Source organism: Eriocheir sinensis, chromosome 3, assembly GCF_024679095.1.
Source record: "Eriocheir sinensis breed Jianghai 21 chromosome 3, ASM2467909v1, whole genome shotgun sequence".
Lineage (NCBI taxonomy): Eukaryota > Metazoa > Arthropoda > Malacostraca > Decapoda > Varunidae > Eriocheir > Eriocheir sinensis.
In genome coordinates this window covers 22,751,419-22,765,368 of record NC_066511.1, presented here as the reverse complement: position 1 = coordinate 22,765,368, position 13,950 = coordinate 22,751,419, and the positions used below count along the sequence as shown (strand labels likewise).

The window sequence follows — 13,950 nt, the reverse complement described above, 5'->3', positions numbered from 1 at the left end:
GCCTGGGGTTTAGCTACAACACTCAGAAGGTCCGGATTCGGACCACAGGCCACCAGTTGAGTAGCCCTGCTGTAAAGCATACTTTTAATATCTTATAGTAATAATAATTATCAATATTATTATTATTATTATTATTATTATTATTATTATTATTATTATTATTATTATTATTATTATTATTATTATTATTATTATTATTATTATTATTATTATTATTATTATTATCATTATTATTATTATTATTATTATTATTATTATTATTATTATTATTATTATTATTATTATTATTATTATTATTATTATTATTATTATGGTTACTATCATTATTATTATTATTATTATTATTATTATTATTATTATTATTATTATTATTATTATTATTATTAATGTATATAATTATTATGTATAGGTACCTATTTTTTCGGTGCAAGACAATCTCAAGTCAGACATTTTTTTACCCTTCATAGCCTACTGTAGGTAGTAGATCTTGTCATTCTGAATTCATTTATATATATATATATATATATATATATATATATATATATATATATATATATATATATATATATATATATATATCCTGCGTTTGCGAGATTGCGCCGCCCTCCCCCGTTCCCCTCCCCTTCCCCCCCCCAGGCATCCCGCACGGCGCAGGCTCGGCTCGGGCCGCGCTGTATCGGGGCGGAGACATCTTACGTTATGATTTGTTTCACATAATCAAGGGCAAGAAAGTTGGATCAAGAACATTTCAGTAATAAAGAAATAGTTTTCCATCAAATATCAAGTGACAGGTCACGTTATTCCGATCCCCGTCGCCCCCTGCGGGCGTGGAGGGCGCGCGGCAGCCAGGCGCCTGCACTTCGCGGCGCGGCGCCTTGCAGCAGCACACTCTGGCTCCAGACACCACACACTGTTTATTTATTTTCGCGTTCGTCCTTAAAGCCTGTCAGTATGGTAAGTGGATCATCCTTCCCCATGTATCGGCTGCCTGCTGAGGCTCTCGTTGCAGCAGGTAACACGCTGGCCCGGTAAATAGGGCAGCAGATGACAGAAGGAGTGTGGCGGCGGTGGTGGTGGTGGGCCCAGAAATCAATGATCTTGACATCACCTCGTACTCCTCTTTATTTTCTGAGGCACTGCACCTGGAATGGTGGATGCTGGGAAGGAAGAGATGATGATGAGCAAAGATTCTGTCGTTGTAGGTGCAGCTGTAAACTTTCAGGTGTTAATTATATGGCTCTAAGAAAAAAAAAATTGCAGTTATTAGACATTGGTTATTGGTTACTTCGTGATAGCTACAGAGAAAAGGGAGCTAGTCCTCATGAAGGGGTGGGCAAATATGTACTTGAGCTCCACCACCAGGAAATACCATACACACCTTCATGTTTTGGTTAAAGGGTAAAAATACAGTACATCCCCTTTAACCATAATATGAAGGCACACATGGTTACAAACTAACCTAACATAACCAAACCTAACCGCTTCACCCTGAACCACAACTGCTGCCATATCATATCAGCGATGCAGGCATGGTCATTTTAGGTTTGCTTAGGCTGCGATAGTTTCTAATCATGTGCACCTCCTTAAGTTTATAAGGTTAAAGAGCATATATTTTTCATCCTTTGACCATGCTATGGAGTCCTATATGATAATTTGAGATGGCCGAGCTAAAGTACATATTTACCACAGGGCGTCCTTCCCAGAAGGGTTTGAATATGCTGGTCCTAGTTGTTTTAGCAAGAGGTAATGTTGCTGTTGAGAACCTCTTCCAGCAGTTTGTTCCACTCATTATAGGCCTAGGTGCAGTGTGGTTTTTTTTTAGAACTTTAGTCTGTGGCCCCTTGTCTTTAGGTGGGATTATCTTGGAGTAAGTATCAGGTAGTCTGTAGAGCAGAGGCAATATTTTGAGGCAGAAAGAAAGATACAGCGGCAGTTCTTGTAGCTTAAGTCAAACAACTGAAACCATAAAGTATTTAGTTAGCAGTGGCTGTTCTTTGGCTACTTGTGCAGAGGACTTTGGGTTAGGGGTTCCCAAGACTCACAGGTGTTTCTCATTGAGGCTCTGTACCAGAAGGATGGATCTCATGTCGAACTAATGGCCAGTGCTTACCCAGTGTTCATGACTGCATTTTTCAGCTCCATTCCCGGAGTTTATTGAGGTGAGCCAGCAGGATCTGTTCGTCATGTGGATTTCCCATCCTCCAGTAGATTTTGGCATTATCAGTTAGCAGTTTCCCATTGGACTGATGTCCTCAAGAAAGTCATTTACAAAGATGAGGAACAGGGTTGGTCCAAGGATGCTTCCCTGCAGCACACCACTCCAGACCCCTTGCCACCCACAGCTAGTTCCTCTGATGGTTATTGGTACCATGGTAGGAGTATAGTTCTCAGAGTGGCTGCCAGACTTCATGACTGTACTAAGTAGGCTCATAAGCACCCCTTTGCTGGAAGGGGGGTGAGTCAAACTGTACGGTGGACCAGCTGACTAACAAATATGGTCTCCCACACAGCATTCCCTCAGCACCTCTTCCAGGCAATCCAATACTTGAAAGTCATCATAGTTGGAACAAATCATTCATTAGATAAACATTCATAAGATACTAACATGCAAAAGTGACACTAGCCACACTCATACAACTAGTCAACAACATCTCCTTTGTTTACAAACATTGCCCCCCCACTCGCACAACCTGAGCAATGAGAAGGCCGGGCTTTTGCGTTTAGCTAATGCCATCATCTTGGCCCAACTTGACAGCTCCTCTACGTAATGTTGTGCAACATTGGTGAAAGGGTAGAAGGTCCACTAAATTATGTTCTTTAGAGCCATGAGCCACACAGCTCCCCAGAGGTGGGGAGGGGGGGAGAGTTAGCCAAACTGGACAGTGGATCAGCTGAGGTCAACAAAAATGCCATCCTACACAACAGCTTTCTCATAATATTCCTCTCAACACCTCTTATAGGTGACCCTTTACTGGAAAAAGCAATCATAGTTGAGCAAAACATTCATAGAAGGTTAAAAAATGCAGAAGAGGTTACACAGGCCACACTCATATAATTAAGACTCATGTGTTTTCAGACACTAGCGCCCCCCCCCCCCATATAACTCTACTCTCCACGCAACGCTTGACGGGATGTTTGGCTAACGCCGCCATCCAAATATGCGTGTTATGCACCTATACAGGTGCCCTGCGCATTATTATCCAGATCCAGATCTTGGCAAAACTTGTTAGCTCCATTACATAGTGTTGCACAATGTTGCATGCCTAACGGGTTAATCAAATGCAGGTCAGGTGTTTCCCTGTGCTTCCTTCATTGTTTGGGTGCTTTTGGGCTACTTTTATGGGCAAGTTCCATGGGAGGTGCTATGGAGGAGTTTGCAATCCGGACTTGCACCATTCTTAGGCTACATACACAAAATTTACAATACGCAAACTCACCATGAACATAATATACTCTCGTAAATTGAGAGGCACCTGTATATTATTGATGCAAATCGGCATGTTTGGGATATATATAAGAAGGTGTGAGTTTTTTTTTGCACACTAGTACATAAATTCAAATGTGTTATCGAAAAAATAGCTTGAATATTTATCACAACAGTGACAGTGACAGATGACATGAAACCAACTATAGTTAAGCACATTAGTGTTATGATGACTACTGATACTTTTCAGTTTTCATTATTACAGTATTTTGTTGCAAGGTTCAGTACTGCAGTGTGTTTGCTGAGTAATCTATTGGCACTAAACTAATATAGGATTCAGTGTTGTGTTATGGGTGGGTGCTGCATAACTATTGGCAGTATGCAGTTTTGTGTGTGTGTGTGTGTGTGTGTGTGTGTGTCCACATGCATGCATGCTTGCATCCATCGGTATGTGTGTCTGTATATTTACATATTTGTATTTACCTATTTGTTGTCTACAGGGCTTGAGCTAAGCTTGGACATTCCTGTTTTCTTGTCTATATTTGTCCAATCTCTCCTTCATTTGATGGACACTCCCCACCTACATAATCTCCTCCTTTAGACCATTCTACTCATCTACACTACTGTATGGGAAATTGTACTTCTTTTTATCCTTCAGACATGTTCCCTTTATCAGCTTCTTCCTGTGTTCTTTCACTACACTACTGTATGGGAAATTGTACTTCTTTTTATCCTTCAGACATGTTCCCTTTATCAGCTTCTTCCTGTGTTCTTTCAGCCCCCTCCTCCTGTCACAACCAGGTCACTTCTCTCCAATTTCTTTAATCCACTAGTAAATTATACAAAGCTATTTAAGTCTCCTCTTTGTCTCCTCTTCTCAAGCATCGTCAGTTCCACATCTTCTAATCTGTTCTCGTATGGCAGACTCGATAACTCTGGTACCATTTTGGTCGCAATCCTCTGTATCCTTTCCCTCTTCCCTATATCTTTTTTCCTGTGGGGGGATCAAATCAATGCTGCATATTCCAGTGTTGGTCTTATCATTGCCATTATGATTTTTTCATCATATCCTTATCTATATAATGAAATGCCATTCTATGTAATGTTTTGCCACAAATTATGTCTCCAAATATTATATTTATGTGTTTATCAGGGTTCAGTGTATCTTGAGCAATCACTCCAAGGTCCCTTTCATTGTTTACTGTATCTATTATATCTATTATTGTCTCACTCATATGTTGCCATGGACCTGTTCTTACTCTTTCCCATTCTCATTATATGGCCTTTCTCTGTTGAATTCCATTTCCCACTGCTTACTCCATTCATGAATCTCATTTAAGTCATTTTGTAGCCTCTCACAATCTTCTTTTTCCTTTATCCTTCTGAGGAGTGTGGCATCATCTGCAAACATACTCATATAGGTTGACACTTGATCTGTCATAAAAGTTTGTTGTCATCAGTCGTAACAGTAACACCTTCGCACATTACTCATTATGATTACCGCGTGTTGTGTGCTCCGTGGTGTAAAGATATTATTGAAAATGTCAAAAGGGTCTGCATATTCCGAAATCCGAAAAAATCCAAAATCCGCAACACTTGGTCCCAGGGACTTCGGATAAGGGGTTCTCAACCTGTATATGCAATCCGCCCATCCTTCTCTCTCCTGTACTATGTCTATTATTCTTGATTAAAAACAGACCAAGTTTGTAACACATGATCTTCCTTTTTGAAAACGACTTTGGCTGTCGCTTACTATCTTTTCCTTTTCCAGATGGTCGACACATTTCTTTTTATTACTCTTCCACATAATTTACAAACAACACTTGTGAGTGAGACCTGTCTATAATTTAGTGGCTCTTCTCTGTCTCCATTGTATGTATGTGTGTGTGTGTGTGTGTGTGTTTTTATGTGTGTGTGTGTGTGTGTGTGTGTGTGTGTGTGTGTGTGTGTGAATGCATGTGTGCGTGCATGCTTGTGTGCATGAATGTGTGTGCGTGCATGTTTGTGTGCATGGGTGTGTGTGGTGAATATGCTTTAATATAAAGTCAACCTGTTCGTCTCATTTCAGGGTAACGAGGCTTCACTTCCAATGGAGATGTGCTCCAACTGTAAGTACCTGTGAGAGGGCCAGTGGTCCCCACCTCAGTGTTGTGCTCAGGCTCTTCTAATTCTTGATCACATGGATTGTGGCCCAGAATAACAATTTAAAGTAATATTTGTTATATCCCTCGTTGATGGTGTTCAAGTGTGGTTGTATCATTAAAATAACACTGAAAATAAGAATCTGAAAGCATTTTTTTTTTTTTTTTTTTTTTTTTCCCATCAGTAGGGAGTCTATAGAATCTACTGGTGGTGCTCCATGTTACATGTTTTAATGATACCAAACTTCACTTCAGTAATGTACCACTCTTACATTTAATTTTTTTAAGCCACAATTTTTAAGTGATCAAAAAGTGGTGGAAAGATTCATGAAGTAATAGTTATTTTATTAAGATTCTTATGGTTGAGAAGTATTATTCATTAAGAATAGTTTTGAATATCTCACAGTATATAGTTAGCTATCTTATCACACCATTATAATATGAAATATCATGGAACAAAAAGTTTAGGATCAAAATTGGAGTGCATAATATATTAGTACTGATATATAAGAATTGTTTTGCCATTTTATATAGAAAATTTCAGGTTTATAATATAATTTCTTTGCTACCATGGATGAATTAATAGGGACAGATCAATGTACGTATACATTTCTAGTGTAAATGCTATGTTTAGGTATTTGCCATGTATAAGTATTGGAGTGTACGTTTGCTTCCTGAGTTTGAGCCTTAAACCAACTCAGGGCCTTTTATGTAGTTCTAGTATGGTAGTATTCATAAGAAACTGTAGACGTTGGAATGTATCTGATTATTAAACAGTTCATAATAAATGGGTCTCGAGGACATGGATGTTTTACAGTAACTGAGTAGCCTTAGGCCCAGTTACTAATAAACTGCTTGTTTAGAGTATTTCTCATTCCCAGTAACGTCAGTAATAGGAAAGTGTTGTCTCAGAAGGGGGGCGTAACTCTCTAATGAGGCAAAGCATGGATGTACATAGGGCTTGTATGGTGGTGAGTCTGTAGATGAAATTAACTGATTCACCTTTTCTCAGTTATGCTCCTTTGGAACTCCTAAGTATAGTTGGTTCTAAACTGTTTCTTTACACACAGTTATTCAAAGATACATCAACAGAGTGTATAATGTTACATCACGATGTCCTGTGAAAACAAGATATTAAAAAAATTGAAGTAACACATGATTAATATGGTGTTTATGAGAAAACTAAAGAAAAGAAAGATTGATACTTAGTCACATACCTCAATTGCTTTCTGGAGTTAATGTTATTGATGATTTTCCTTGGACTTACCAGGATAAAACTCCACATCTATGAACTGCCATTACAAAATGCTAAATGAAAATATGATAAAGAACTAAAGGCCAGCCAGTTCACATATCAGACAGTCTTTATTTGTGATTTTAGTGTGCTATATGTTATCATAAACCCTATGGTATTAAAAATCTTGCTCATTTAAATTTCTTTATTTTTAGTTATGTTGTCCCTTCCATGACCCGGCCATATGCCCTTAGCTGTGTTTTTAATCTATTTGGTGTATAGTTTTGCATGTTATCCCATACAAATTGATTTTTTTTATTAATTTATTTCTAAGAATCAGTCTTGGTAATAATTGATCCAGCATCAAATAAATCTAGCAGTTTACACTCTTTGGCATGATGTAACATGTAATACAAGTGTTGTATAGGGTGTCAAAGCTTCCAACCTAAATATCTTTTCAAAGATATATGTTTCATATGTTGGTGTAGATTCTGTGAAAAGTGTTAATCTCATAAGGCTGACATTTTATGCAGGAGCATGTATATGTATGTCAGTGACATTTATCTATCAAGAGGAGGTTACCGTTGAAAATGTTTCTTTAATTTGTTGCTTTTGTCTGGCCAAGCTTTCTCGGTATACAAGGAGAAAAGGAGGAAAACACTTTATTAGATTGTTCCAAGGTGTATCAGCATAGCCCAGGGAATAATACAGTCACACATTCGTATGTTATCAGAGTAGAAAAATTTATTAACTTAAATGTATTATTGTTGTGCATTTATCATAACTGAAACGTGCTGCTTTTCAAGTTTTATTTTATTTGTGCCTGTATGTTAGCCTTTTCTAAGACCACTTGAGGGTTAATGCAAAATTTACCTGGTAGTAAGGCAATCATAATGGCCCTTCCCCACTCAGCAACGCACCATGTGATGTGTGTTGCCAAGGTGCCATACTGCAGCACACCACGACCAGGAAGACAGCTTGCATGTGTCCTCTTTTTTTTTTTTTTTTTTTTTTTTTCTTTTTTTTTTTTTCGAAGCAGCCTTTTTTTATTATTATTTTTTTTTATATATATATACATATAAGGATAGATTTATTTTATGAATATTACGAGATTTTATCATCACAGTTACCTTGAAATTACATTGATCTTTCTTTTGATCGTAGTGAAACAATGGTGAGAGAAAACAGACTTCATAAAGAAGATAATTGAGTAGAAAGAAAGTTTTGAATATTCATTTAAAAAGGAAAACAGGGAATAGCACAGCCTTTTTTGCAGCATAATGATGGTAGAATAGACATTTTGCTTCATGTAGATTGAGAGGTAATAGAATAAATCAGGGGCTTAACTGCATTGTGATTTTTAAAGCAGGAGAAGAGTGAATGTCAAGTGAAAACGTAAAACCTGAAAGACGATAATGGTGCCTGTTTAAAAGTAGTTCCATCATAAATTAACTTAAAAGATTAAGAACAGAAAGTTATAAGTGTAAGTGTTAAAGTGGACAAGATAATGAAATGATGATAATTGTCTATTTTCTTTGATGGAATCTTGCCAGATGTCACTCTAGTCCCCAACCCTTCTTGCTAAAGGAGTCTCCAGTATCACAGCAATTATTGTCAGCATTTGCCTCTGTAAGAAGCTTTAAGGCATAGTATCTTTCTTTATCTATCTATATCTATATCTGTCTATCTATCTATATATACATTAACACCAAGAGACAGTAATTTGGAGCATCTGTATGTGTGTATAGATATTGAAAAAATAAAATCAATATACGTATCCACTTACCTACAGGCCTGTGGGGCAATCTTGCAATGATGCTGAAATGTTGTTTTGCGACACACTACAAAGCAGGAAGTCATTGACTTCAGTTATTTTAAGAGATTTTTATCTCTCACATAGACTGGACATCAATATCAAGGCCAAACGTTTGCAGAATTAACTCAACAAAATATACTAGACCAAGTGCATTTATCATACCTTCATACAAAACAAAGAGGTCATTAGAAGCCTCAGCGAAGACCTCTTCAAAAGCCACAATGTTACCAATTACCACTCCTTGGCAGTAATTTAATAGTTTACATCAGAGATTAATGTAGGACTCAATGGTTTCATTACTGAAATTGCTGACAACATAAAGATTGGTAACAGCCCTCCCAGATCAAGGCAGAAAAAGCCTCCAAGAAGATTTGTATAAAATTTCTGCTTGATGTGACACATGAGAGAAGCTCTGTAATGTAGTTAAGTGCCAGATTCTTTCAAGTTGAAACTATAAATAGGAATTTCAATTATGAAATCTGTGGAGTGGAATTTAAAAGCATAGCGTGCTGAGTCAAAATCGAGTCGAATCTTAACTTCTTCCAGTAATGCATTGAGACAGCAAATATAGTGAGCAGAATGTTGGGCTTCATTAATAGAAGCTTCTCATTTAAAAAGGAAGTTGTAATACTACCACTACATAATAGTTTTATCAGACCTCACTTGGAATCCTTTTTAAAGTTTTGGTCTCCCCATCATGTGAAGAACATTGCAAAATTAGGTGTTCACTGTAGGGTAAGCAAGTTGATCTCTTGCTTGCACAATAAACCTTGCAAAGAACGACTGTTATTTAAAATATTCTCTTCAGAAACACCATTTCTGAGTGAAATGAATCATTTATCTAAGAATACTTGATGGCTTTTCAAATGTGGATGAATTCAAATTATTTATGATTAATGAGACATTGTGAATGAGAATTAATGGCATTATGCTTAAATGTAAACAAAAAAGATTCAGACAACCAAATTCTTTTACATCATTGTTGCTCTACAAGAGTGGAATGGTTCATTGCAACATGACTGATTTGAAAAATAAACAATTACCACTTTCTCCACTTTGATATTTGCTTAGATAGAAATGCAAAGTCTTAGGCTGTTTGATGTCATTCCACTTTGGCTTGAGGACAGACCACCTAGTCTGGACCATAGGGTCTTTGTGGTGTGGACATCTATGTAAACACACACACACACACACATACACACACAATTTAAAGCGAAACTGGATAATAAGCGTTATGGAAATGGGACAGCACGAGCCTAGTACGGCTCTTTTCCTGTATTTCACAAAAAGGTAAATTAGGTAAATACACACACACACACACACACACACACACACACACACACACACACACACACACACACACACACACACTCTCTCTCTCTCTCTCTCTCTCTCTCTCTCTCTCTCTCACACACACACACACACACCACACACACACACACACCAATTTACTTTGTCTAAAAGCCTGAATCAACATAAGAGTTTATGAAAAGGTTAAATTACTTTTCTTTTCTGAACTTGTTAGAAAGTTGTGGAACAGAAGTTATGCATTCTCATATCTAATATATTTATTTGAAAATGTTCTGGTTATTTCCATGGCATGACTACTGACAAAATTTTATATTAGTAACTCACAGTATTTGGATGGTTACTGTAGGCTCATTCACAAAGAAGACCTGAGTACATGCAGTGACACTGTCCTGGCAAATGATTTGAAAAGTAAGCCATTTTAAAGTTGCTTTCAGTCAACCACTGTTTAGGATTTTATTTATTTATTTATTTATTTATTATTTTATTAGAGTGTCTCAACCTTGGAAGAGACAGTGGATGTTGGAGTTCATTCAATCTTTAGAGGATGGGGTTTTGTTGAAGCAATTTATACTGGAATCAGTCAACAGTTCAGTTGTAGGAAGACTTTGTGGAGACTAAAATTGCCAGTGCAGTCACATCTTTTGAAAGGACTAAATATCATGGGTTGTCACCATGACACTAGATATGTACATCACTATTTTTCAGTCTTTGCAGATATATTGTGATATCTAGGCCCTGCTGTGGGCAAAGACATCCACAGGTTTAATCCACTTTGTACCACTTAGGTGTGCATGGTTTAGAAGTAGCTTTGGTTATATTTTAAGGAATCATCTCCAGTTTTCCTTGTTCAGGCACTTCCTCTTGGCAGATTTGATCCATCAGGTACCAATTCTATCTCAAATATTCACTTTGTTCATCCATTCCACTAGTGCTCTCCCTCTATCCCCAGACACACATGCTCTTCACACAGCCATCTTCATTTATTCTTATCACATATATGTTAACATGTATATGTATAAGAGGTGTGAATACGCACCTTCCCACACCATATATCCCCAGATTATCCTATAACCTTTCCTACCAACCCTTATAAACTCTTCTCCAGGTCCATGAAAGTAGCAGACAGCTTCCTACCCTTTTCTGGGTACTTTCTCACCATTATTTTCAGGACAAAGATGTCCCCCCCCCCCCCTAAAACTCCCTCTGTTGTTATCATCCTCTCCCTCAAATCTTAGATATACCTTCAATGGCACACACAACCCCTTCACTCCGGCGACGCTGACGTCGGCGTCTGACGGCGTCACAGTATGGAAAGGGTTAGTCCTCTTCTAAACCTCTTAATCCTCTTCTAAACCTCTTAAGAGGACATGGAAGAGGATTAAGAGGAATTTAGAGGAGGATTGAGAGGTTTAGAAGAGGATTAATCCTCTTCCATTTCCTCTTGACCCTTACCATACTGTGATGCCGACGTCTGCATCACGGATGGAAAGGGTTAAGTAAGGTTCTCTTACAATCATCTGTGCTCTCTTATCCTATATATAGCATCAGACATGGGGTAATTGTGATCTGTAATCGTAATTGATTACAGTTTTTCAAGTAATCGTAATTGTAATTGATTACCCTTTTATATTTTTTTAAGTAATCGTAATCAAATATATTAAAAATGTAATCGTAATCATGATTACTTTTGCGATTACATTAGCAAAGTTTTAGTTAATAGTTTCTCGTACAGCAAGTATGTAGTCTATATATCTATAGTAATTCAACCAGTTAAATATTTAGTATGGTACATGTGTATGAAATTTGCAAGTTCACCTTGTAGTCCTTCCTGTAATCACGATTAATACATCATGTAATCGTAATCGATTACACCTAATTTTATTGTAATCGTGAAAATATGAAGTAATCGAAATCGTAATTGATTGCATAACTTCAGTAATCGCCCCATGTCTGTATAGCATACATAGGTGTCTTTCCTTCAGTTTTCCGACACCTCACTGCTTTTGTACTGGATTAGATAGCCACAGCATCCACTCCAGAACTACATCTCCTTATTTCAGCATTTTTACTGTTACACCACCTCTGGATATGGCTGTCCTACATTCATTTTTTCTCCCATGCTGGTCACTTTTGCTCTTTCTCCCTCACACTCATTCATCACACAGATTCTAAATGCCTCTTGCATATCTGAAGCTCCACCTTCCTTTTAACGAACACCCCATCACTTTCCTTTTTACGACAAGTGTCTCTCTTTCCTCCACCATTCTGTTAGTGCAAGTCTCGTCTCTCCTCATCTGCCTACCATGTATTCCCTTTCTTTCCTCCTCCACACATTTAATTTTCAGTTAGGCTTCAGTTATCCTAATAGCTGACCTTTTAATATTTTTTAATAACTCACTTTAGCATTGTGGTCTATTTACTCTTGCTCCATGCCCTCTATTTCTTCATCCCTAATCCTCTTTTTCTTTCTTCCCATTCATTTTAGATTCCCATTGGTATCCTTACTTCTGTTTCTATTGCAAAGTGATCAGAATCATTATACATCATACTCACCACCTTTAATTCAATACATCCTGCTTCAACCAATTATCCACAGGTATATAATCTGTTAAGCTCATATTTCCCCTTGACCATGTATACCTTTAGATTAACTTGTGCTGGTAGGTTATAGAGTAATAGCTTGTAGAAATAATGGCATCAGTTAGACTTGAAAGCTGATAAACCAAGAGAAAGGTATATGAATAGTATACTAGAGTAAGTCTTCACGTAATGTCATTGAAAGGTTTTTGAAAACTTTGCTTTTAAGTCAAATAAGACAACAAAACCATTTTTACTGTAGACTAATTGATATAAACAAGAGTTGTGTTCCTACTGCATATTTTTATTCCCAAGAACATCACCAAATGTATAAATAAGGACCCCATTGTTTTCAACTCCCCAGGTACTTAATGTATCATACAAATACTGAGAATTCTATTAATGTACATTTCTTTCTCTAAAAATCCTGTAATGAAAATATTAAATGAGTATTAAGAACACAATGAAATTGTACTTTACAGTAATTTTTACTAATTTATTTTCAACACTAATATAATGACTTTATTCGAGGATTTACTGTAGTAAGAACAAAGTATTCGCCTAATGAATGGCAGCAAACAATTGAACTGAAACAAGAGGAGACTTTGTGACTTCCTTGTGGTTGGTTTCTGTAATAAAAATAGAAATTGGAATTCAAGAAAATAAAAGCATTTGCTTTAGTTAGGATAAGTGAAGCCTGTTGAGAGAAAAGTACAGAAAATCAGTGATGTTCCTATTCATTCCAACTATTGTAACATAAGCAATAGCCAGTCCTAGAAATCACAGCTAGCAACAAAAAACTTGAGAGATGAAGCACAAAACCAGGAAATCCATTGGTGATTAAATTTTTCTTAAGTAAATGATGCCATAGAAAAGTGATTGCAGGCAAAAGAAATGGAAACATTCAGTGGAAACAAGATGAGCTGTCAAAAAATTATTTGTAAAATGATCATTCTTTTAAGAAATTTCATAATAGCTGGTAGTATTTGCCAAAAAGAAAACATTCCATGTTTATATGTAACTTATTCATATGCCTTTGCCTCTTCAGAGGATCTATATATTGAGAGATGTAATATATATATATTTATACATGTACTTATATATTTTAAAGTAAATACTAGCACTAGTACAAAGTAGGCGTTATTTGAATTATTTAAGCTCTAGTTAATGAAGTTGGCATAGACATGAAAAGTAGAAACCATAGGTTCAGCACATGTCCTAGCTCTATGTTAATTTGGTAATTACTTCAGGAATCCATACTTTATCACCACAGAAGAGCTCTAGTGGAATTTATCTTCATTTTCATATATTTGTTCTATATTTCATAACAAGAGAAAAATGTACATATATTTCTATTTATTAATTTGTTTATTTGTTTATTTATTTGGCCTGGGCGTAAGCCCAGGCCCTGTAAAACTACAACTAGGTAAATACACACACACACACA

The 13,950-nt window shown here is 36.7% G+C and overlaps 1 protein-coding gene across 3 annotated transcripts in view; it reads left to right on the top strand.

Annotated features, from left to right (window-relative positions):
* LOC127006789 (calcineurin subunit B type 2) overlaps nucleotides 1-13,950 on the top strand; it is a 65,266-nt gene that overhangs the window by 17,688 nt on the left and 33,628 nt on the right. For all 3 annotated transcript variants that reach the window (XM_050877119.1, XM_050877109.1, XM_050877128.1), the window contains exon 3: nucleotides 5,493-5,532. In XM_050877119.1, coding sequence (XP_050733076.1) covers nucleotides 5,493-5,532 — 40 coding nt within the window. The remainder of the gene's footprint in view (nucleotides 1-5,492; nucleotides 5,533-13,950) is intronic.